General features: G+C 41.3%; 1 protein-coding gene across 2 annotated transcripts in view; it reads left to right on the top strand.

The window, feature by feature from the left end:
• The window catches only part of cdh8 (cadherin 8), a 311,216-nt gene that overhangs the window by 150,462 nt on the left and 133,416 nt on the right, over positions 1 to 27,338 (top strand). For both annotated transcript variants that reach the window (XM_073070417.1, XM_073070416.1), the window contains exon 4: positions 2,314 to 2,433. In XM_073070417.1, the coding sequence (XP_072926518.1) occupies positions 2,314 to 2,433 (120 nt within the window). The remainder of the gene's footprint in view (positions 1 to 2,313; positions 2,434 to 27,338) is intronic.

Genomic DNA, 27,338 nt, shown 5'->3' with positions numbered 1-27,338 from the left:
AACCTGCTCCACACATTCTCCATTAATGATCACTGGCTCCATATGAGGCCTAGATCTCCTAAAGTCCACCACCATCTCCTTGGTCTTGGTGATATTGAGACGCAGGTAGTTTGAGTTGCACCATATCACAAAGTCCTGTATCAGTTTCCTATACTCCTCCTCCTGTCCATTCCTGACACACCCCACTATGGCCGTGTCATCAGCGAACTTCTGCACATGGCAGGACTCCGAGTTATATTGGAAGTCTGATGTGTACAGGGTGAACAGGACCGGAGAGAGTACGGTTCCCTGCGGCGCTCCTGTGCTGCTGACCACTGTGTCAGACCTACAGTCTCCCAACCGCACATACTGAGGTCTATCTGTCAAGTAGTCCACTATCCAATCCACCATGTGAGAGTCTACTCCCATCTCCGTTAGTTTGTGCCTTAAGATCTTGGGCTGGATGGTGTTAAAGGCACTAGAGAAGTCAAGGAATGTAATCCTCACAGCACAACTGACCCCATCTAGGTGAGAGAGTGATTTGTGCAGCAAATACGTGATAGCATCCTCCACTCCCACCTTCTCCTTATACGCAAACTGAAGAGGATCCTGGGCGTGCCTGGTTTGTGGCCTCAGATTCTGTATTATCAGCCGCTCCATGGTCTTCATCACGTGCGACGTCAAGGCAACAGGTCTGAAGTCATTCAACTCCTTTGGTTGTGGTTTCTTCGGTACCGGGACAATACAGGATGTTTTCCACTGTCTGGGTACTCTTCTCTGCTCCAGGCTCATGTTGAAGATGCACTGTAGTGGTTCTCCCAGCTCAGTCGCACAGGCCCTCAGTAATCGTGGGGAAACTCCATGCGGTCCAGCCGCCTTGCTGGTACAGATCTTCCTCAGTTGACCTTCCACCTGTGCAGCCGTAATCCTGGATGTGGGCAAAGTCTCCTGTGAGTGGCTATTTTCCTGTGAGGGAAGTAAGCCTGGTGTGGATTTCTGCGGTGAGGATGAGATTGAGCTGTCGAACCTGTTGAAGAAGTTGTTCAGCTGGTTCGCTTTCTCCACATCTCCACTTATGTTCGCCCCCCGCTTTGCACCGCATCCGGTGATGATCTTCAATCAAAAAAGATAGGGTTGCAAAGAAGGCTTTTGGTACATTGGCCTTCATAAATCAAAGTATTGAGTACAGGAGATGGGATGCTATACTCAAGTTGTATAAGATGTTGGTGAAGTCTAACTTTGAGTATTGTGTGCAGTTTTGGTCAGCTACATATAGGAGAGACGTATATAAAGTTGAAAGGGTACAAAGAAAATTTACAAGGATGTTGAAGGATCTGATTTATAAGGAAAGATGAAAAGGTTAAGACTTTATTCCTTGGAATGTAGAAGATTGAGGGGTGATTTCATAAAGGTATATAAAATTATGAGGGGTATAGAGAGGGTAAATGGAAGCAGGCTTTTTCCGCTGAGATTGGGTGGGTCTCCACTATAAGACCATCAGATACTGGAGCAGAATTAGGCCAAAAAGGGTGAAAGGTGAAAAGTTTCAGATGAACGTGAAGGGAAACTTCTTTACTCAGAAGGTCATGAGAGTGTGGAAAGTTTTGCCAGTGAAAGAGGTGTATGCAAGCTCTATTTCAACTTTTAAGAGAAATTTGTAAAGGTACATAGATGTGGGGGATATTGGGGCTATAGTCCAGGGGCAAGTCAATAGGGCTGGACACTTTAAATGATTCAGTGTGGACTAGATGAGCCAAAGGACCTGGTTCTGTGCTGTATTCTTCTATAACTCTAAGACTCTGATGTGAAGAGAGCATGCTACATTTATTTTTTTTAATCTTCAGATAAGAAACAGTAACAGGTTCTTCCAGCCCAATGAGCCCACACCAGTAAATTACACCCGTATGACAAATTAGCGTACAACCCATATATATTTGGTATGTGGAAGGAACCTGGAACAACTGGAGGGAACCCATGTGTTTACAGAAAGAAAAGTACTAACTCCTTATAGGCTGTTAAGGAAATTGAACCTGGGTTGCTAGGCACTGTAATAGCATTACACTGTTATGCTCCCGTGCCTCTCCTTGAGGCATCGTCTTTGGAAGATGCCCTAGATGCTTCTCCTTTCAGCATCTGCAATCTGTTTCCTGGCACTGAGGTTGGCTCTCAAATGGTTTAACAAGCTATTCAGTTCAAGGGGGATTCTGAATGGACAATAAATGCTGGCATGGCATTTGTATGCAATAACATATAAATAATGAATCAACTGCTAATGGGAATGATTTCTGATACTTTGCTGATTTTAAGCATTGTTGTGTTCTTGCATTCTAATAGGCACTTCTGTCATGGGGATAACAGCCACAGATGCCGATGACCCTGTCTATGGGAACAGTGCTAAACTGGTCTACAGCATCCTGGAAGGGCAGCCATATTTTTCTATTGAGCCGCACACCGGTGAGTGACTGTTACGAGACCTCCGTTTCAGCCTGTCCATGTTTCTCACTCAGCTGTGTAACTTATGTTGAAATAGATGTCTCCATTGTTGGATGGTCTGCCTTACTTCCGAAGTGTTGTATGGACTTAGCCTCAACAGATAAGGAACTTGCAGTTTCTACTTTCACCACATGTACAAGGTTGAGAGGCAGGACTAGCCATGTACTGAGTGTTGAAAATAAAATTTATAATTAATTTGCTTTTTGTATCTTAATGACCAGTTTTGTTTTACTAGCTATAATAACTTTGAATAGTTTTTCATGGCTTTTTTTTTTTTGACTATACTGGCCAAAATAGTAAAGGATGAAAGTTTCATTTAAGTGGTCCATTGCATAGAGATCCCGATGAAACAATTTGCTATGTGTCTCCCATTACATCCATGCTCCCCATTTCCTTGAACTTACCTTGGTTGGATTTGGCTGTCCTATTTTGCTGGCCTTATGTTGGATTATTTTTCCTGGAGCTAAGTTTTGAAGTCCAAAGGTACATTAGGGTCTCACACAGGATGTTAAAGAGCGGTAAGTGGCACAGTGCAAGCCCTGCCTACAGACCCCAAATGCAAAATCTTAAGGTAATGGGGTATTCTGTACAACATAGAACAGTACAGGCCCTTTGGCCACAATGTTGTGCTGTCCTCTCAACCTGCTCTGAGATCAATCTAACCCTTCCCTCTTATATAACCTTCCATTTTTCTTTCATCATGTTCCTATTAACGAATCTCTTAAAAGTCCCAAAATACCTGCCTCTACCATTAACCCTGGTAACATGTTCCACACTCCATGTAATAAACGTACCTCTGACATCCCCCTTTCTTCTAAATACTTTAAAATTATGCCCCCTTGTTTTAGCCATTTCCACCCTGGGAAAAACGTCTTTGGCTCTCCACACAGCCTACGGTTCTTATCACCTTGTACATCTCTATAAAGTCACCACTCATCCTCCTTCACTACAAAAACAAACCCTAGCTTTCTCCATCTATCCACATAATGTTTTAGCTCATTCGTTTTGTGCCATGTCTTATGACATGAGTGATCATGGTCTTTCCATGATCATGATTGTCCTTGGCAAATTTTTCTACAGAACTGGTTTGCATTACCTTCTTCTGGGCAGTGTCTTTACAAAACAGATGAACGCAGCCATTATTAATATTCTTCAGAGATTGTCTGCCTTGTATCAGTGGTCGTATATCCAGGACTTGTGATATGCACCAGCTACTCATACGACTATTCACCACCTGCTCCCATGGTTTCAAGTGACCCTCATCGAAAAGGCTAAGCAGGTATTACACCTTGCCTAAAGGTGACCTACAGGCTAGTGCAGAGAAGGAGTGCCATACACCTCCTTTGGTAGAGACGTATCTTTACCTCCACACCCACATATGGCATGAGGATTCTTATTGGGACTACTTAGTACAACTGGTAGGAATTACAAATTTGCCCAGTGTGAATAAAGCTCCACATCCACTTTGCTGATTCTCAAAGTTGAGAGGTTTTCATAATTTTTAATGTCTCTGGCCTCTGGGGTCTCTGGCGTATTCTCCACATCCAGTTAAACTGAAGGACTCTGTTATTGGGCTTTATTTCCTGCCTGTCCTTTATTTATTTATCATTGCTGTTGAAATTGGTAAGGCAAGATTTTCCTATGATTATCTTTTAATCTTGGAATATATAGAATGCTGGCAGTAATTGCCCATCCTTAACTTGTCAAGGAATGGAATTACAGAGGCATGCAACCATGGAACAGGCCCTTCAGTCTAACTTATACATGGTAACCAAGTGGCCCATATGAACTATTTCCAAATGCCTTTGTTTATCTATATCCCTCTAAACCAGGGGTTTCTAAACTTTATTATGCCATGGACCAATACCATTAACTGAGGGGTCCATGGATCTCAAGTTCCAAGCCTCTGCTCTGACCTAACCTATGTATATACCTGCCCTTATGTCTATTAAATATTGTCTCTGCCAAAACTGTAACCTCTGACAACTCATTGCATATTTGCACTACCTCCTTTTTGAGAATATTGCTCCTCAGGTTCCTATTAAACCTTTGTCCTTATATGCACGTTTTCTAGTTCCCAAAGATTCAAGATTTAAGTTTATATGTCATGTATACAGTACATTGTAACATACAGCGTAACATGTTGTTTGCATTAACAACCAACACACAACGGTATGATCAGAACAGCTCACATGTGTTGCCACACACACTCTGGCATCAGCGTAGCATGCCCACATTTCTCAGCTGAACATTAGTTTAACCCACTTGGGGGAAAAAAAATTTTTGTTCATTCACTCTGCGTATGCATCCTCCTTCAGTTTATATGGTTATGACTAGATGATTTAATTTTGTGAGATACAGTACTGTGCAAAAGTCTTAGGCACATACATATATAGCTAGGGTGCCTAAGACTTTTGAACAGTACTGTGGTAATTTCATGTATTACATTCTACTGCTGCCACAAAAAAGAAAGCAAATTTCATGATGTATGTGAGTGATGATAAACCTGATTCTGATGTGAGTCTCAATTGTGGACTGAGAGTGGGAAGAGGGCAGGGAGAGGGGAATCATGGTTGGGAAAAGGGGAAGAGAGAGGGAAGGGAGTGAGAAGCACCAGAGAGATATTCTGTAACAATCAATAAGCCAATTGTTTGGAAGGAGCCTGGCGACTGTGGGCTGGGTGTGTCAGGACACTGGACCAGGGACCCAATCTCAGACCAAGTACTGTGCTCACTGTGATATTTATTGAGTAACAAATCCAGAGGGGCAACAAAGTTGGCATCATAGTTCAGGCAGAGATCAAAACATGTAGAGAAATCCAAAAATCAGAATCAGGAAACAGGCAGAGTCAAAAACTAAAACAATGAAGATAAACAGGCAAAATTTGGCTCAGCAAACAGGCAGGGTTGATACTCAGAAGGAAAGAGTTAAGATATGAATGCTGGAAAGGCTCAGAAAAACTCACTGGCACAATCTGACAAAACACAGGTGAAAACACAAGACTGAAATACACTGAGCAATAAACAGAGAGGCAGATGATAGGTGGAGCACAATGAGACAGAAGTGGTAGCAAAACAGGTAATATTGAGAAACAGGTGAGAGGCGGATTACTCATTAATACAGGGGCCGGAGTAGAGCAGGAGCGGGGACAGGAGCACATGGGGCGTGAAAACAAACAAGAGAACATGGCAATACAAAACCACAGACTGACGGCCAGGGGGAAACACACAAAAAGACAGAGTTCAGCTGGAGGTACCGACAGGGTTCTCCATCTGCACCTGCACCAGCCCCTCGCCCAAGCACTCCTTCTCTGCCACCTGTCCCGCACCCCTCCCGCAGTGCTCCACCCTCACCAGTCCCAATATCCTTTGCTCCAGCTGATTTACAAAACCCTTTGCCGCTCCATGTTGACAAATGCCATCCTGTGCAAAAGTCTCAGGCACCCTAGCTATATGAATGTGCAGTACAGTAAATGTTGACTAGGAGATCGTGGAGATCTAGGAAATGCTTCTTTAGTCAAAGAACATTACGAAACGTAGAGTAATGCTTAGATAGATAGATAGATAGATAGATACTTTATTCATCCCCATTACCTGAGAATGGTATAGATTTCCTTCCTGAAGGACAGTAGTGTGTTTTTAGAATAATGTGATAGCTTCATGATGACCACTATTGAATACAACTTCTAATTTTATCTATTAAATAGATGAATTTATATTCCCCAGCTGTCATGGTGGAATGCAAATGTATACCTTTTTATCAATAGCTCCAATTGCCAGATGCTAGTGAAGCAAAGTAACGACTGAATAACCCAAATGCCCAGCATCAGTACCAGAGATTCATCACATTCAAAGAGTCATACGTCACCCAAATGTATCATACTGACCAAGCTGTCTTGAACCAAGATGGCACTGGTGCATTTACCAATCTGCTTCCCAGTACTTTACTTCAACCCTCCCTCCTGGTTTCACCTATCAACTGCCACCTTTCACTTCTTCTTCCCTCTGTCCCCCCACCCCACCCTCTTATTCTGGCCTCTTCTCTTCCTTTCCAGTCTTGATGAACGGTCTTGGCCCAAAACACTGACTGTTTACTGATTTTCATAGATGCTGCCTGGCCTGCTGATTTTCTCCAGCATTTTGTGTGTGTTGCCGTTGCATGGCAACTCATTGCAGGCTGCTCCCTGCAGATTCACTCATTTCTTCTATTTTAATTGTTTTCTTTAAAATCTAAATACTCTGTCTCCACGCTTCAGAATCAGAATCAGGTTTAATATTGCCGGCATCTGTCATGAAATTTGTTGATATGCGGCAGTGGTACATTGCAATGCATAATAATAAAAAAAAAATGTGAGATACAGTGTCAACACAATCCGAGTTAATCCCATTTGCTAATGTTTGGCTTATAACATTTTAAATCTTTCCTATCCATGTAACTGTCCATCTGTCTTTTGAAAGTTGTTCCTGGCCCTACCTTAAGCATTAGCTCTGGCAGGTTATTCCCTGGGTGAAAAACCCCCAAAAAGCACCTTCTGGGTGAAAAAAAAATGCTCCTCAGATTCCTAGTAAGTCTCTATCTTCTCACTTTTAACATAAGCCTTCTAATTCTTTATTCCCCCAAACCTGGGAAAAAAAAAATGTCTGAGAGCATTCACTCTGTCTAAGCACCTTATGATTTTATACACAAATGTTTATAAACTGTTATAAAATTTCAAAAACAAACGCTTCCTTGAAATTATGTGGGTGGCATGGTAGCATAGCGGTTGGTGTAACACTTCTAACAATTTTAAAGTTCAAAGTAAATTTATTATTAAAGTATGTTTATGTCACCATATGCAGCCCTGAGATTCATTTACCTCTACACATACTCAGCAAATCTATAGCATAATAACTATAACAGGATCAGTGAAAGGTCAGCCAGAATGCAGAAGACAACAAATGGTGCAAATGCAGATATAAATAAATAGCAATAAATAATGAGAAAATGAAATAAGATAGAGTCCTTAAACTGAGATAATCGGTTGGAGGAACATCTCTATGGATGGGCAAGTGACGGTAGTTATCCCCTTTTGTTCAAGAGCCAGATGGCTACATGGTAGTAACAGTTCTTAAACCAAGTTGTGCAAGTCTTGAGGCTCTTGTATCTTCTACTCGACGGTAGTAGTGAGAAGTATGGCCTGGGTGGTGGGGATCTCAGATGATGGATGCTGCTTTCCCAAGACAGTGTTTCATCTAGATGTGCTCAGTGGTTGGGAAGGCTTTACCTGTGATGTACTGGGCTTTAAACTGGGATCAATTCCCATGACTGTCTGTAAGGATATTGCAACTATGTGGGTTGCATCTGGATGCTCAAATTTCCTCCCACATTCCAAAGACAGACACGTTCAGGCAATGTCGTGTTGACACTGGAGCGTGGTGGGACATACAAGCTGACCACAGCATATTCTCACACAACATTACTCACTGTTGTAAGCAATGTGATCCACTGTACAGTCCTGACGAAGGGTCTCAGCCCGAAACGTCAACAGCGCTTCTCCCTATCGATGCTGCCTGGCCTGCTGTGTTCCACCAGCATTTTGTGTGTGTTGTTGTTTGAATTTCCAGCATCTGCAGATTTCCTCATGTTTGCACTGTATGTTTTGATGTTTTCGTGAGATCTGAAAAATAAAGTTAATTTTTAACCTTTAATATTGAGTGATGGTAGGGATTGGATCACAAATTCCCAGATCCGCTCTATGAGCTAAAATGCAATTATCTGCCCTCCAAGCAAACCTATGAACCGAGTCACCATATATGCATGCATCCTTAAAATGTTGCTGTGGTAGATCACTCCCTAGTTTTGAAAAAAAATCCAGGTTCCCTTGAAGCAATGCACACTGCTGGCGAAGGCAACTCAGCAAGTCAGGCAACATCTTTGGAGGATAATAAACAATCGATGTTTTGGGCCAAGACCCTTCATTGAGGCCCATGGAGTTAGTATTAACATTCAAAGTTCCAAGTGAATTTATTATTAAATTCCATATATGTCACCATATGCAACCTTACAATTTATTTTCTTGTAGGCATACTCAATAAATCCAATAGCCATAGTAGAATCAATGAAAGACTGCACCAACTGGGCATACAGACAGTGTGAAAAAGACAACAAATTGTGCAAATACAAAAAGAAAGAAGCAATAATAATAATGTGTCTACTTCTAATGACCACATCATGCGTGTCTTTCTTCTCTTAACTGCTTGAGTGATCTCATATGTAAGTACCTAGAGAAACACCTGCAGTAATCACAATCCGTTGTGTTGGTGGGCTGCTTTGAATGCCTGCTGTATCTTTTTTGGGTTTTCCTGCTGCCTGCCTGCCTATTCAGTAGTGTACATCTAGTGGTTTGCATAGCCAGTGCTAGCTCCAGGCATGCTCTGATGATCCCCAGACAGCAACCGTGTTACTGTGTTCCACAGACACCTCTCTATTTCTAACGTGAAAGGGTATTGCTTTTTATACCTACTGCAGCTAGGATTTGGCTTCAATCGGCCCTAACATGGAGAACTGATACTGACCTGACCAGCGCACCACCCAATCTGGGTATAGACGTGACTGGATTTGTTTCTGTTTAGGTCCACGGGTGCTATTTTATTTCCCACTTTCCCTGCATATCTGCAAAGAATTCTCCAATCTGCCACCTGGGAACACACCCAGTGGGGGACAGAAAACCCCTCAAAGGCTCATAATAAATAAATATTTAAATAACTTTTACCATTTGACACAGTAAAACATCTGCAGACTCTTCTAATGTGTGTTTGTAACACAAAGCCATAAAAAGGAGAATGAGAAAAGGTGATAAAAAGATAGATCAGTGAAGTTTGAAGGACTTTCTTAAGAGAAGTGTTACGTACTCGTGACACGTGACAGTGGTACCCTTGTCACATGACTGGGGTTAAAGTTATACTGGACTTGAGGTAATGGTCTTGTGATGGTGGAGTGATGTCATTTTCCTGCCGATAGAGGTCATGTGACAGGTTTTTTTTACAGGTTATAAAAGGAAGACCCCACCCTGTGAGGTGGGGCAGTTCGTGGCTGGATTTGCCATGTTGACTTCATGCCACTGCGTGATTTAATGTGATGACGCAGTTTAGTTGAAAGATGAAGTTTTATCTAATGCCTAAAGTTTAAAAGGTCATTGCCAGCAGTTTCTTTACAATACTGTTGGTTAAGGATTGGTGGAGAGTGAAGATCGGAGTTCGGGAGTTAAAGATCGAGGAGAATCGAATTTCGACGGTGAAACAGGTTCGACCTTGTTTGATCCTCATTCGGAAGGATTTCGTTGATTATTCTTGTGTTAATCCCTGGGATGACCAGAAAGGATTTGAGAATAGTGTGGAAGGAAAGGTCAGTGCCTTTAAGCCGTTACGTTTCATAAAATTCTTCGTGGGAAGAGTTCGACTTTGGAGACTGAAGGAAAACGACGTGGAAGAGAATTTAAATCGCCTTAAAAAGTCTCTCCTTTTAAATGGACTGTGAGCATTTTGAACTTTTGGCAATACCACTTTTAAGAACTGTTTGAGCTGCATCGCTTTAAGGACTGTTTAAGCTGCCTCACAGCAGCTGATTTCCGGTTACGTTAGTGTTTGTTTACTTTTGGGGGGTTTGTTTTCAATGTTTAATAAATGTGTTATTTGTTATAAAAAACCCTTGCCTAACTCACACATATTTATTGTTGCCTGAATACGTAACAGAAGTCAAGAGAGAGAAATGGAAGCAACACACACAAAATGCTGGAGGAGTTCAGCAGGCCAGGCAGCATCTATGGAAAAGTGTAAAAAGTTCATGTTTTGGGCCGAAACCCTTCATCAGAAGTGGAGAAAAACAAAGAGAAGTCACAGTAATAAGGTGCAGAGAGGAGAGACAGAGGTAGTAGATAATAGGTAAAACGGAGGGAGGGAGGGGTGAAGCAAAGAGCTGAGAAGTTGATTGATGAAAGAGATAAAGGCTGAAGAAGGGGGAATCTGAAAGGAGAGGACAGAAGGCCATGGCAGAAAGGGAAGGGGGAGGAGTACCTGAGGAAAGTGATGGACAGGTAAGGAGATAAGGAGAGAGAGGGAAATGGGAATGGGGAACGGTGGGGGAGGCAGGGCCATTAACCACCAACAAGCACATCTTGCCCTCCTCCCTACTTTCTGCTTTCTGCAGGGATCGCTCCCTATGTGACTCACTTGTCCATTCATCCCTCCCCACTGATCTCCCTCCTGACACTTGTCCTTGGAACAAGTGCTGCACCTGCCCCTGCATCTCCTTTCTCACTATCATTCAGGACTGCAAATATTCCTTCCAGCTGAGGCAACACTTCATCTGTGAGTCTGCTGGGGTCATTTACTGTATCCAGTACTCCCGGTGTGGCCTCCTGTATATCGGTGAGACCCGACATAGATTGGGAGACTGCTTCAGTGAACACCTATGCTCTGTCTGCTAGACAGAGTGGGATCTCCCAGTGGCAGCCCATTTTAATTCCATTTCCCATTCCCATTCCGATACATCAGTCCATGACCTCCTCTACTGCCACAATGAGGCCACACTCAGGTTGGAAGAGCAACATCTTGTATTCCATTTGGGTAGACTTCAAGCTGATGGCACGAACCTCATTTTCTTGAACTTCTGGTAATGACCCCCCCCCCCCCCATCATTCCGCATTCCTATTTCTCTCTCTCACCTTATCTCCTTACCTGCTCAATACCCCGTTGCCTGTATTTTATCCTCCCCTCCCCCCCTTCTTACGTTGACTTCCCATCTTTTTTTCTCCAGTCTGATGAGGGGTTTCAGTCCAAAATGTCGACTCTTTACTCTTTTCCACAGGTGCTGCCTGGCCTGCTGAGTTTCTCACGCATTTTGTGCGTGTTGCTTAGATTCCCAGCATCTGTAGTTTTTCTCTTGTTTAAGAGAGAAATGGGAAAAATACAAGATTAGGGATAAGAACCTTAGATCCCAGCTGGTGAAGATGTGGGAAAGATTGGTGTGCCAATTAATAACTCAAGAGATTCTGCAGCTATTGGAAACCCAGTGAAGTGCACACAAATTGCTGTGAGGACTCAGCAGGTCAAGGCAGCATCTGTGGAGAGGAATAAACAGTCTCAGCCTGAAATATCAACTGTTTATTTCTCTCCATAGATGCTTGCTGACCTGCTGAGTCACTCCAGTATTTTCTATTTGAACAATTAAGATGCCTTATGATCTTGTTCATGATGTTCACAGTGATCTAAATTGACTGTCCACAATAGGGGATCTTACTATTACAGGAGGGATGGGTTAGATTGATCCTAGAGTAGGTTATAAGCACAGTGTAACATTGTAGGCTGAAGGGCCTGTATTGTGTTGAACTTTTCTATGTTCTCAATCCAGTGGCTTCATCATTAGGTACACCTGTTCATCTGTTTGTTAATACAAATATCCAATCTGCTAATCATGCGGGAGCAACTCAGTGTATAAGAGCATGCAGACGTGGTAAACAGGATTCCATTGTTGTTCAGACCAAGCATCAGAATGGGGGATGAAATGTAATCTACGTGACTTTGACTGTAGAATGATTGTTAGTATCAGATGGAGTGGTTTGTGTATCTCAGAAACTACTGATCTCCTGAGATTTTCACACTTAAGTGTTTAGGTAGAATGGTGCAAAAATATATATATTTTTAATTCCAGTGAGTAGACCTTAAGTGGGTGAAAACACGTTGTTATTGAGAGAGGTCAGAGAAGAATGACTGGATAGTTCAGTCTGATAGGAAGGTGACAGTAACTCAAGCAACTACATGTTACAACAGTGGTGTGCCTAAGACCATCTCTGAATGCACAACAGGTTGAACCTTGAAGCAACATGAGACCACGAACATGCACACAGTAGCCATTTCATTAGGTACAGGAGGTGCCTAATAGAGTGGCCACTGAGTGTACTATATGTTCTGTAATATTCATTAATATATATTATATAATATATATTCATAATATTCATTGGTACATGGAGCTTAGAAACATAAAGGGCTATTGGTAACCCTAGGTAATTTCTAAAGTAAGTACATGTTCGGCACAGTATTGTGGGCCAAAGGGCCTGTATTGTGCTGCAGGTTTTCAATGTTTCTAAGGCCTGCAACTGCGATATGCCTTCCCAGTGTGGGATTATAAAGAATGCTGTGCTAATCCAAATTATTATCAGCACCTGCAAAATTTATTCTGTGGAAGGTACTTTGAAACTTCCAATATTTGTGAAATAAGCTGAAACACCATGAATTATTCAAGCATTTGACACTCAGAGCTTGCACTTGGCTGTGTGTTTATATGTTATGGGACCACAATTAAACCATCATACTGGTATTATGAGTAAACTGCTAGTTCAAACAGTTTATAAAGGAATCTGTCTATTGCATGATAGAGTAGGTTGCTGGCAGAATACAGAGATGATATTCAGAGGGTCAAAGATCAAGTCCGTCGTCTTTATTGTATGCTTCCTGGACCCATAATAAAAGGAATAATAGATATGTGTGATATTTTCTATTTGAAGGTTGGCAAGGTTACAGGATATCGGCAGGAAAAATAGATGAAGAGTTTTAACAAGGAAGAATAAAAACAGCTGAAAAGGTTGTCTTGTTATTACTTTGATTGTAATGTATTAGTAATCATTGCCAATGTTTAGTGTGATAAAAGCATCAGAAATACAGTATTTTGTTGTAGTACATCATAATACAATTTCAAAGTGTTGAAAGCAAGATCGAAAGGTTATATTTGGACTTCTGTAGCCAAGATTTGTCGTGTGGAATTACCTTTACAGAGTTAAAATATCTGAATCTGCCTTCATCTCTGAGCATTGCAAGGCAGAAACCCAATCGTTTCAATCACACACAACAGAAAATGTTGGAAACACTCAGCAGACTTGGAGTCCTGCAGAGAGAGAGAAACTGCTAACAGCTTAAATCTGAAAGCTCTCCTTAGACAAAGTGTTTGCTGGTTCTCTTTCCACAGGGGCTGACTGACCTGCTGGGTGTTTCCAATGGTTCCTGTTTTTATTTTTGGTTTCCAGCGTCTGCGTTTGTTTTTATTTCTAATAGGTTTATGCTGCATAGTGGATAGCAAGTACAGCAAGAGAACAGAGCTTGTTGAGAAGAGTTTGATGGTTCTGAACCTGTATTTGCTGGATTGTAGAAGAATGAGGGAGGATCTTATTGAAGCATACCGAATATTGAAAGGCCTAGGTAGAACGGATGTGAAGAAGATTTTCCTGTTGTGGGTGAGTCCAGGACCAGAGGACACCGCCTCAGAGTAGAGGGATGTCCGTTTACAACAGAAGTGAGGAGAAATTTCTTTAGCCAGAAAGCAGTGAATCATTGCAACAGACACTTGTGGAGACCAAATCACTGTGTATTTAAAGCGGAGGTTGATAGGTTCTGGATTAGTAAGAGCTTCAAAGGTTGCGAGGAGAAGACTGAAGACTGGGGTTGAAAGCGTTGATAAGTCAGCAATGATGTAATGCAGAGCAATTATAGTCATAGAGTCACAGAAAAATACAGCATGGAAACAGACTCTCTAGTCCATACCAAACCGTTTACATTGCCTTCTGCCATCGACCTGCACTGAGAGCATAACCGTCCACACTCCTAATGTCCATGTACCTATTGGAACTTCACTTAAATATTAAAATCTTGTGCTGACAGGTCATTCCACACTCTCATGACCCATTCAGTGAAGAAGATCCCCTCATGTTCCCCTCAAACTTTTCACCCTTAACAAACCCAACCTCAGTGGGAAAAGCTTGTTTGTGTTTACCCTATCTATACTCCTGATAATTTTATATACCTCTATCAAATCTCCTCTCAATCTTTTGCATTTCAAAAAATTAAGTACTAACCTATTTAATCTTTCCTTATAGCTCAAGTTCTCCAGAGCCAGCAACATCCTTATAAATTTTCTCTGTATACTTTCAAACTTGTTTACATCTTTCCGGTAGGTAGGTGACCAAAACTGTAAACAATACTCCAAATTAGGCCTCACAAATGCCTTATACAACTTCAACATAACATCATTTCTCTTGTACTCAGAACTTTGATATATAAGGGCCAATGAGCCAAAAGCTTTTTTATGACCCTATAAAACCTGTCATGCCACTTTCAAGGAATTATGGACCTGTATTCCCAGATCCCTTTATGTACCACACTCCTCAGTGACCGGCTGCTCACTGTGTAAGACCTAATCTGGTTGGTCATACGAAAGGGCAACATCTCACACTTGCCTGCATTAAATTCCATCTGCCATTTTTATGCCCATTTTCCCAGCTGGCCCAGATCCTGCTGCAAGTCATTTTCCACTGTACCCTCCATTCAATAAGCAGAATGGCTGAATTCTGCTCCTACGTCTTATGGTCTTATGAATGCAGGTCTGATCAGAGTTCTCCAAGAGGACGGTGATTGCACAAGGAAATTTTACAAGGATTTTGGTAAAGGTAAAGAAGTTCTGAGAAGAGGGAAACTGTCCAGAGTGGGATTGGATTTTATTGAGCAAAGGAAAGTGAGGGGAGGTGTGTATATAGTTCAGATTAAAGATGAACTTTATTTGTCATCAAAACATACACTGAAATTCATTGTTTGCATCAATGACCAGTGCAATCTAAGGATGTGCTGGGGTAACCCACAAGTATTGCTATACTTCTGGCACCAGCACAGCATGCCCATAACTTACTAACTCTGACCCATACATTTTTTGAATGTGGGAGGGAATTGGAGAATCCAGCCACAAGGAGAATGACAGACTCCTTACAGACAGCAGCAGGAATCGAACCCAGATTCAAGATTGTTTAAAGCCATTTCCAGAATACATGTGTAAAGGAGAACAAAGCAATTGCTCAATAGCGTGAAATATTTACACTAACTGCTACACTACTGTGTCATCCTATGTTATATTTTGTGAGGCCTAGAAAGAGTAGACATGAAGAATCTAAAGTGTAAAGAGGAAACAGCTGAGGCCGGTTCATTGGCTATATTTAAGAGGAAGTTAGATATGGCCCTTGTGGCTGAAGGGTTCAGGGGGTATGGAGAGAAAGCAGGTACAGGGTTCTGAGTTGGATGATCAGCCATGATCATACTGAATGGCGGTGCAGGCTCAAAGGGCCGAATGGCCTACTCTATTTTCTATGTTTTCTATGTTTTTTCTATGTTAAGATGTCACTACACATAAGAGATAATAATAAACAAATGAAGGTCCTAAATCTGTATGTTTCTGGAGCAACATTAGGAAGTGGTGTTAATGTTAAATCCATATTTGGACGCAAAAGACTGAGTGATCATTTTCGGTTCCATAAACTTCTGCCATTCTTGATTCAACTAACACAATCAGTATATCCTTCTATTCTCTGCTCCCTCCCCTGTCTTTCTAACTGCTCCTTAAATATAGCTAACCCCCTAAAAATCACCTGATTCACCCTGTGCTAGTTTATTAATGAACAATTAATGATTTAATAGGCTTCAGTGAATGAGGAATGCTGGAGACACGTGTTATGAGTTGCAGTAATGCTGGGAGAAGATTGCAATGTTCAATCAGCTTATATAAAAAAGAACTAATTTCCCTTTGAAACTCAGTTACATTGCCTAGTGAATCACTTTGAAAATGCCCCCTAAAGTGTTTGAACAGAAATTTGGAACATAGTGTCCGCAGGAAGCATTAAGGCATTTAGGGAAGATTCAATTTTCTTAGAAAGAATGAAGGCTTTTGAAAGGATTTAGCTAAAAGTTTATGTGCCAGTGACAGAAAAGGAAGGAACCAAAATACTTATTCTCTCTTGGGGTAGTGTTGCAGCCATTATTGAAGAAGATTTCTTAGCAGCGTGGAGGAACAGAGCAATCTTGGGGTCCAAAACAATTGGTTAACCACATAACCATATAACAATTACAGCACGGAAACAGGCCATCTCGGCCCTTCTAGTCCATGCCGAACACTTACTCTCATCTAGTCCCACTGGCCCACACTCAGCTCATAACCCTCCATTCCTTTCCTGTCCATATACCTATCCAATTTTACTTTAAATGACAATACCGAACCTGCCTCTACCACTTCTACTGGAAGCTCGTTCCACACAGCTACCACTCTCTGAGTAAAGAAATTCCCCCTCATGTTACCCTTAAACTTTTGCCCCCTAACTTCTTTAAAGTTGCCACGCAAGTTGATAGGGTTGCAAAGAATGCATATAGTGTGTTGGCCTTCATTAGCTGGGCAACTTAATTCAAGAGACATGAGGTAATGTTGCAGCTCTATAAAAACCTGTTCAGAATACACTTAGAATATTGTGTTCAGTTCAGGCTGTTTCATTATGGGAAGAATATGGAAGCTCTAGACAGGGTGCCAAGGAGATTTACAGGAGCACATCATACGGGGATAGGTTGAGTGAGATAGGGCTTTTCTCTTTGGAGTGAAGGAGGATGAGAGGTCACTTGATAGAGGTGTGCAAATTGATAAGAAGCATAGACTAAGTGAATAGTCAGAGATTATTTTCCAAGGATGGAAATGGCTAATATAAGGGAGCATAATTTTAAGGTGATCGCAGGAAATTTTTGGCCTGATGTCAGAGATAAGTTTTTTTTAAATACAGGGAGTGACGAGTGCATGGAATACCCTGTCAGGAATGGTGGTAGAAGCAGATACATTAAGGACTTACCAGCATTTCATTATCATATAAGGAGACGTCATCTGTGTGCTGTTGATTGTGACATGTCCTCCAAATGCTTGGCCTTTATATACAGTCTCTATAAAAAGTATTCACCCCTCTTGGAAGTGTTAACGTTTTATTGTTTTACAACATTGAATCACAGTGGATTTAATCTGGCTTTTTTGACACTGATCAACAGAAAAAGACTCTTTCATGTCAAAGAGAAAAGAGATCTCCACAAAGTGATCAAAATTAATCAGAAATATACATCACAAAATATTTGATTGCTTAAGTATTCACCTGTTCATCCCCTATAACATGACCCACCAAATCATCACTGGTTTTAGAAGTCATATAATTAGTTAAATGGAGATCTGTTTTTAGAGACCTGTGTGCAGTCAAGGTGTTTCAATTGATTGTAGTAAAAATACATCTGTATCTGGAATATCCAACAGCTGGTGAGTCAAAAACTACATCATGAAGAAAAATCAACACTCCAAGCAACTCCATGAAAAGGTGATTGACAAGCACAAGTCAGCAGATGGATAACCCTGAATATTCCTTCAGTTAAGTCAAGAATAAGGAAAGAATATGACACTGCTGTAAATCTGTCTAAAGAAGGCCGTCCTCAAAAAACAAGTGACTGTGCAAGAAGGGGGCTAGTGAGGGAGGCCATCAAGAGATTAATGACAACTCTGGCGGAATTACAAGCTTCAATAGCTGAGATGGGAGAGATTGCATATACCACAATTGTTGCCCGGATGCTTCACTTTATGGGAGAGTGGCAAAGAGAAAGCCACTGTTGAAAAAAACTCACATGAAATCTCAGCTAGAGTTTGCCAGAAGGCGTGCAGCAGATTCTGAAGTCAGCTAGAAGAGGGTTCTATGGTCTGATGAAACCAAAATTGAGCTTTTTGACCATCAGTCTAAATGCTATGGCATTAGCCAAACATCGCACATCATCAAAAACACACCATCCCTATCATGAAGCACGGTGGTGGCTGCATCATGCTGTGGGGATGCTTCACTGCAGCAGGCCCTGGAAGGTTTGTGAGAGTAGAGGGTAAAATGAATGCAGCAAAATACAGGGAAATCCTGAAAGAAAACCTGATGCAGTCTGCAAAGGAACTGCAACTTGGAAAAAGATTTGTTTTCCAGCAAGACAATGACCCCAAGCATAAGCCAAAGCTACACAGGGATAGCTAAAAACCAACAAATCTAATGTGCTGGAGTGGCCAAGTCAGAGTCCAGACCTCAATCCAATTGAGAATTTGTAGCTGGACTTGAAAAGAGCTGTTCACTTACAAACACCATGCAATCTGACAGAGGTTGAGCATTTTTGTAATATCGGCTTGAAAGGGGTGAATGCTTTGGCAACTAATTATTTTGTGTTTTAGATTTGTAATTCATTTAGATCACTTTGCAGAGACCTGATTTCACTTTGACATGAAAAAATATTTTTCTGTTGATTAGTCTAAAAAAAATGCCGGATTAAATCCACCGTGATTCAATGTTCTAAACCAATAAAACATGAAAGCTTTCAAGAGGTTGGTTCGTTTTTATAAGCACTGTACTTATCAACCAGCTGATTGATCAACATTTCAGAAACAATTGTGATGTGGGAAGGAAATCTCGTTACTGATTGGTAGTGTGGCAAACTTTGTGTGTTGTGATCTGGAACTTCACGCCCATTATCTCATAAATCGGATTGAGGTCTACACATATGTTTATAGGATTATTCATGGTAAAGACACTGCCTAGAAGAAGGCAATGGCAAACCAGTTCTGTGGGAAAAAGTCGCCAAAAACAATCGTGATCAGGTATAGAAAAAAGAACAAGAACAATAACGTGAAGGGGATCTTCTCCACAGGCAATGATCAGATTCAAGACAGATGGAAGACCATGATCACCCATATCATACAACATGGGACATAATAATGATGGGGACACAAGCTTGGTAACAACTCTGGATTTGCAAATGATTGCCCTCCTGAACCATTAATCAAAATAGAGATTGATTAAGAAGTGAATTATCCAATCATCTTTCTTGACAATACTTATGTCACTAAATGCATAATTAGACAGTTCCTTATTTAGGTTCCTTGCCTGCCAACTAGACAATTATTGCGTCAAACAGAAATTCAGAAATAAATCTATAAAGAGCTTCTAATCCAAATGCCACTGTGTGGCATACAAGCTAAGTTAATACAAACTTCCCTTGTGCTGTAACCCCTTATCCTAGAGGGATTATCATGACAAATGTTTGGACCACGGTATAAAAAACTGTTTTGGAATTTCTATTGTCAAGATGAATTCATATGACCCAAAATCTTTCACAGCAGCTTTGTAAACGCAGGTAAGCCACTGCTCAGGGAACTCACTGGTATAGATCACTGTCTTTTTGTCTTGGATTTGGGTGCACTTGGCTTCTCTAGAGGTCGAAGAAGAATTTTATTTGGTTTATTTTTGTGTGTTACAAAAGGACCCTGCATTAATGAAACAAGTGGATTTGAATAAGGAGCACAGTATGTCTCTGGAACACTTTCAATGGGTTGAATAGATACAAATACAGTGTGTAATTATATCAGATATTTAGACCACAATATGAGAAACTGTGTTTCAGAATTTCCATTGTCAAAGTGAATTCACATAGACTCACAGAGTCATACAGAACCGCAGCACAGAAACAGGCTATTCGGCTCATCAAGTCCATGCTGAACAATTATTTTGCCAAGCCCCATTGACCTGCAGCTGGACCACAGCATTCTGCACCCTTTCCCTCCATGTGCTTACCCAAAGTTCTTTTATATGTTGAAACTGAATCTGTATCCATCACTTCTGCTGGTAGCTCGAATCATAATTTCATCACCCTCTGTTGTTCCCCATAACCCATGACATTTAGTTCTAGTTTCACCCAACCTCAGTGATAAAAGCCTGATTGCAGTTACTTGATCTGTACACCTCATAATTTTGAATACTTCTATCAAATCTCCTCTCATTTTCATTCTGACCTGAGAATAAAGTCCTAACCTATTTAACCTTTCCCTTTAACTTGGATCCTCGGAAATACCAGCAACATCCTTGTAAATTTTCTCTGTACTCTTTCCTGTATGTAGCTGACCAGAACTGCAAAATACTCCAAATTTGGCTTCACCAACATCTTTAACTAACTTAAACATAACATCCCAACTCTGTATGAAATACTTTGGTTTATGAAGGCTCATGTGCCAAAAGCTTGCCTTACAATCCTATCTACCAGTGATGCCACTTCCAAGAAATTATTGCTCTGTATTCTGACATCCCAACTCTGTATACAATACTTTGATTCATGATCCAAGATCATGTGGAACTCAGTGGCATGTATCACTCTTGAATAGAACAAGATTAGAGAGTGGTATGTAACACAAGCAAAATGCTGGCAAAGCTCAGCAGGTCAGGCAGCATCTACGGAAATGAATAAACAATCAAAATTTGGAGACGACAGGGGAAGACACCAGAATAAAAAAAAGTGGGAGTAGGGGAAGTACGATAGCTAGAAGATGATGGGTGAAACCAGGTGGGTTGGAAAGACATAGGGCTGGAAGGGAAGAGATCTGATAGGAGAGGAGAGAAAGGGTAAGAGGCTAGAGTGGGGAATAGAAGAGGGGAGGGAGAGGGGAACTTCTTTTTACCAGAATTATATTCATGCCATCAGGGTGGAGGCTACTCATTCGGATTATAAGGAGGTGCTTGAGGAAGCTGTCCCCAATTTATGACCGGCCTCACCAATGTAGAGGAGGCTGTACCATGAGTACAGGACCCAATAGACGACCCCAGCAGATTCACAGGTGAAGTGTTGCTTCATCTGGAAGGACAGTTTGGGGCCCTGAATAGAGATGAGGGAGGTTGAGAATGGGCTGCTTGCAAGGATAAGCGCCATGAGGGAGATTAGTAGTAGGAGTATGGAGACCCACAAGACTACACATGCTGGAATCTGGAGCAACAAGCAATCTGCTGGAGGAACTCAGGGGAAAACCAAATGTCAGTATTGGAGTTAAAATGTCTGTAATTCCTTTCAACCCATGGATACTGCTTGGCCTTTTGTGTTCCCCCAGCAGATAGTCTGTAGGTGAAACATGGAACATACATGGAACTAGTGAGAATAATCTGTTATAACAAAACCTTTTAATTCCCTGGCCTTACATTCAGTAACTTACTGGAACACCAGTGTTCTAATTGCCTCCCAGAGCTGTTTTTAATGCATCTGCACAAATCTTGCACTGTGCTTATTCATTGCAATGATTACTCAGTTAATATTAAAAATACATTTCAAATGGAATAATATCAAAAAACAACCAGGTGGGGATAATGTAGAACCCGAGGACATCTGACACTGGAACAGAAGAACATTAGCAACAGAAACAGGAATAGTTCATTCACCTTTCTGAGCATTCTGCTGTTCAATGATGTCAAAGATGACTTCATTCACCTTGGCAGTGCCCACTTTCCTCAATTTCTTTATTGTTCTATTATTGAAAGTTATACAGTGGAGTGGAGATATGTCTCTACCAAAGGTGGTGGAAGGTGATCCTTCCCTCCACTTGCCTACAGGTCACCCTTGGGCAAGGTGTAGCACAGACTTAGCCACAATCTGTCACAAGGGGGTGTTGGGAGCAGACGCAAATGCAAGACACAGACACTAAAGTAGTATGAACAGGACTATGTTTATTAAGAATACTAGGGAAGCCAAAGAGCAAGGACAAAATATCAACCCGTTCGTGAATGTAGAATAACAAACTGGAAAACCTGGACTAGGACTTGGGACTTGGATGACTGAAAACTCAGTCTTAGCAGGGACTAGGTACCTGGGTCTTGACTTGGCTCTTGACTTTGAACTTGGACTTGGCTTGACCAGGAACTCGGGTTCAAGCTCAGATTCAGATGTGACTAGACTTGGAATCTTCTTGGACACAGTGCCAGGACCCTTCTTGGACACAGGTTATGTGAGAACATAAGAACATAAAAATTAGGAGCAGCAGTAGACCATCTGGCCCATCAAGCCTGTTCCATCATTCAATAAGATCATAGCTGATCTGGCCATGGGCTCATCTCTACCTACCTGACTATTCCCCATAATCCTTAATTCTGTTACTATAAAATAATCTATCCAACTTTGTCTTAAATATATTTACTGAGATAGCCTCCACTGCTTCATTGGAAAGAGAATTCCACAGATTTACCACTTTCTGGGAAAAGCAGTTCATCTTCATCTCTGTCCTAAATCTACTCCCCTGAATCTTAAGGCTGTGTCCCCTATTTCTTGTCTCATCTACGAGTTCCTGCCTCTATCTTATCTAACCCTTTCATAATTTTATGTTTCTATCAGCGAGCACTGATGCCAGACAGACAATCTATGAAGAGTATTGATAATGGCTGGGGTCACCTGTCTTGTTAGGACACTGCCCAGAAGACAATTGCAAATCACTTCTGCAGAATTTGCCAAGAACAATCATGGCCATGGACCATGATCACCCACATCACACGTCACTGCACATAATGATGATGAAGATGTTGCTGTAAGTTATGGGGAATCGTTGAATAGATTAGGACTGCATTTCATGGAGGTGTGATTTGATAGAGGAAGATGAAATTACAAGGGGTATAGATAAGGTTTTTCCACCGAGGTTGGATGAGGCTGGAACTAGAGATTGAAGGATGAAGGGTGAACATGAGGGGAAACTTCTTCACTCAGAGGCTGGTGAGAGTGCGGAATGAGCTGCAAGTAGAAATGGTGGATGAAGGTTTGTCTTCAACATTTAACATTTAACATTCAACATTACTCACTGGAATTTAGAAGATTGAGGGGGGATCTTATTGAAACGTATAAAATTCTGAGGGGATTGGACAAGCTAGATGCAGGAAGATTGTTTCCGATGTTGGGGAAGTCCAGAACGAGGGGTCACAGTTTAAGGATAAAGGGGAAGCCTTTTAGGACCGATATGAGGAAAAACTTCTTCACACAGAGAGTGGTGAATCTGTGGAATTCTCTGCCACAGGAAACAGTTGAGGCCGGTTCATTGGCTATATTTAAGAGGAAGTTAGATATGGTCCCTGTGGCTAAAGGGATCAGGGGTATGGAGAGAAAGCAGGTACAGGGTTCTGAGTTGGATGATCAGCCATGATCATACTGAATGGCTGTGCAGGCTCGAAGGGCCGAATGGCCTACTCCTGCACCTATTTTCTATGTTTCTATGTAAGAGAAATCTAAGAGAACCGTTCAGATGGGGGAGGTGAAGAAGTTTTCCTGAAATGTTGAATGTGGGTCTTCAGGCTCCTGTACCTCCACTCTAATGCTAGTAATAAGAAGAGGGCATATCTTGGATGGTGTGGATCCCTAATAATGCATTCCTACCCCTTGAGGCAAAGCCATTTAAAGATGCCCTCAATGGTGGTGAGACAAGTGCCCATGTCAGAGCTGGCTGAGTTTAAATCTAGGGGATGGCGTAGAATGTAAGAGCTGGGATGTCATGTTATAACATTATAAAATATTAGTGTAGTATTGGTGTACTACCATTTGTAGTATTGTTCAGAGAATCTGGTCACCCTGGAGGAAGAATGTGATTGCATTGGGGAGGATGCAGAGGAGGTTCACCAAGATGTTGCCTGCATTGGAGCATTTCAATTGTATGGAGAGACTGTATAGACTTGGTTTGCTTTCTGTGGAGTAGAAGAGGCGGAGAGCTGGCCTGACAGAGGAAAATACAGTACTGTGTATCAAGATCTCTGAGTATCTAACCTGGTCCCAGTGTATTGATGCAGTTACAAAGAAGGTAAAACAGTGGTTATATTTCATTAGGAGTTTGAAGAGATTTGGTTTGTCAACTAAAACACTTGAAAACTTCTATAGATGTGCCATGGAGAGCATTCCAAAAGGCTGCATCACTGACTGATATGGGGGGGGGGGGGCTACTGCACAGGACTGAAAGAAGCTACAGAAAGTCATAAAATTAGATAGCTCCATCTTGGGTACTTGGCTATGCAGTACCCAAGACATTTTCGAGGAGTGGTGCCTCAGAAAGGTGACATCCTTTATTAAGGACCCCCATCACCCAAGGCAAGCTCTCTTCTCATTGTCACCATCAAGAAGGAGGTACAGAAGCCTGAAGGCACACACTTGACAATTCAGGAACAGCTTCTTCCCTCTGCCATCAGGTTCCCAAATGGACATTGAATCCATGAATATTACCTCACTTTTTAAAAAATATATATTACTTCTGCTTTTGCAAAATTTTTAATCAATTTGATGTACAGGTAAATACTTACAGTAATTGATTGATTGATTTATTCTCTCTATATTATCATGAATTGCATTGTACTTCTTCTGCTAAGTTAACAAATTTCACGATGCATTCCAGTGATCTTAAACCTACTTCTGATTCTGATTCTGATATATATAGAGCTAAGGTGCCTAAGACTTTTGCACAGTACTATATTTGTCAACATGGAGCAGAAAGTGAGCTTGTAAATCTGGCGGGAGCAAAGGATGTTGGAAATGATGAAGGTGAAACACTGTAAAAGGTGTGTGGGACAGGTGGCAGAAAAGGAGTGCCAGGGTCGGGTACAGACACACCCAGCCCTGAGACACCAGGCAAGGTCATTTGATTCTAAACAGTTGGTTTATTGATCATTGTAGAAAGACTCTCTAGTTCTTCTCTCTCCCTTCTCTTTTTCCCATGCTTGATTCCCCTTTCCCTGCCTCCTTTCCATTCTCAGTCCACAATGGAGACCCATATCAGAATCAGGTTAATCATCACTCATATATCTCATGAAATTTGTTTTTTTTTGTGGCAGCAGTACAGTGCAATACATAAAATTACTGCAGTACTGTGCAAAGGTCTTATGCACACTAGCTATTTGACTTTTGCACAATACTGTACAATTATAGTTTGAATGGACAGTCAGGATCCTTCACCCGTGGTGGAGCGTCTAAAACAAGAATGCCTAAGTTTTAGGGGAGATTTCAGGAAGAAATGGATGGTGGGATCTGGAATACACTCCCTGATGGAGTGGTGGAGGGAAACATTCTCACAGCATTGAAGAATCATTTAGATGGCCATTTGACTCAGAAAGACATTAGAGGCCATGGACTTATTGCAGTTTGTTGGAGGTCAGGGATTGATTCCTTTATGTAAGAGGTTCCTCCTTCTTCGACACTGTTGAGGCCTTCAATCCAGAATAGAAACTTGGGAGTCAACTGAGATTAATTTTGTATCTAGTTGAGAGGTGTGTTTCCACACTGCCAATATGACACTTTTATGCCCTTTATTGGTAAATAGTTGGATTTTCTTGTCAACAGAATGGTGGTGAATGATTTTAATGAAGATAAATATTTAAGATTCAAGATTGTTTAATGTCATTTCCTGTACACAAGTGTAAAGGAGAACTAAATAATTGTTACTTCAGAACTGATGCAGCACAGAAAATAACAGTAAGATAAAAGAACATAATAATAAAAAAAAACTATAAATGCATAAGATATAAAAACAACACACACAAAATGCTGGTGGAACACAGCAGGCCAGGCAGCATCTATCGTGTGTGTTGTTTGAAGTGTTCCACCAGCATTTTGTGTGTGTTGTTTGAAGATGCTGCCTAGCCTGCTGTGTTCCACCAGCATTTTGTATGTGTTGTTTTAATTTCCAACATCTGCAGATTTCCTTGTGAATGCATAAGATATCTTATATTAGGGGCTCCCATATTGGGGTATTAGTCTTTGGCATAAAAAAGATGGAGAACCCCTGGCTTATATCAATAGATTGATCATGTGTCCATAATGTGATGCTAGCCTAGGAATGTTTGTGTATCAGATGACTCTGACAGAAAATGATGAAGGTGTGGTTATGCAGGTATGGAAGGGTGGGTTAGTGGGTGAATGTGTTGAGAAACCGTGCTGCTTGGGGAAAGTAACCGTTCAAGAGTCTGGTTGACCTGGTGTGGATGCTATGTAGTCTGCTCATTGATGGGAGTGGGACAAGCAGTTCAGCAGCAGGGTAGGTGAAATCCTTCATAATGATGCTGGCCCTTTTCCGGTACCTTTCGCTATATAAGTAACATGCGGTGTTACATGAGGCACTTACCACTGGACTGTGTAAACCATGTCTGAAAACTACATTGGTGTGGCTTTGACCATGTCTGCTAATTTTTGATACTTTCTTTAATAGACATGCCCTTGTACATAAGCACAATATATTTAACCAAGGAGGTTATACATTTGAGATGTTTTAAGATCATGAGAGTAAAGTAATATATGTGCCTTAGTGGCTTCAAACCCCGCACCAAAAGTAACATAACAACAGTTAAGGCACAGCCTCAGAATTGAAGGATGTCTGTTTAGAACAGAGATATGGAGGAAATTCTTAGACAGAGGATGGTGAATCTGTGAACGTTATTGCCACAAATGTCTGTGGTGGCAAAGTCATTGGGTATACTTATAACAAAGGTTTATAGGTTCTTGATTAGTAAGGGCATCAAAGGTTATGGGAGAAAGCAGGAGAATGGTGGTTGACAGGGATAATGAATCACATATGAATAGAATGATGAAGCAGATGGGCTGAGTGGCCTAATTTGCTCCTATGCCTTATGGTCTTGTGGTCTAACACACAAACTCCGGCTGACTTTCCAGTGTAACAGCGATGGTGTCTCTTGCTTGAGACATAAACTTGAGGTTTCATCCATGGCTTTAAGTGGATGTAACACATCACATGATTTCAAAGAGTAGTACAGTATGTTCAAAGTCAAGGTTGAGTTTGTCATATGTTCAGGTACATATGGTGCAATAAAAAAGATCTTTGCATCACAGACACATAACATCAGATATGCAGTACTCAGAAGTCAAACATAACTAAACATAAATTAAACACAGCTTTTACAATAAAAACACAATTAGAAGAAAAAAAAATCTATTTTAGTGCAAATGAACTAAGTGGCCACAGTGTTGCTGAACTGTGGTGATTAGGGTTTTGCTAGTTAGTTCAAGAAGTGAATGGTTGAAGGAAGATGAATGTGGTTGTGTAGGATTTCAGGCATCTGTTCCTCCTGCCCGGTTGTAGCTGTGAGAAGATGAAATGGCTGGATGGCGGGGATTCTTAATGATGGATGCTGCCTTCCTGAAGCAGCCATTCCTATAGATAGTCTCGATAATGGGGAGGGATTTATCAGT

This window comes from Hemitrygon akajei, chromosome 17, assembly GCF_048418815.1.
Source record: "Hemitrygon akajei chromosome 17, sHemAka1.3, whole genome shotgun sequence".
Lineage (NCBI taxonomy): Eukaryota > Metazoa > Chordata > Chondrichthyes > Myliobatiformes > Dasyatidae > Hemitrygon > Hemitrygon akajei.
The sequence above is the reverse complement of the archived record's forward strand: the minus strand, read 5'-3'. Positions and strand labels throughout refer to the sequence as shown.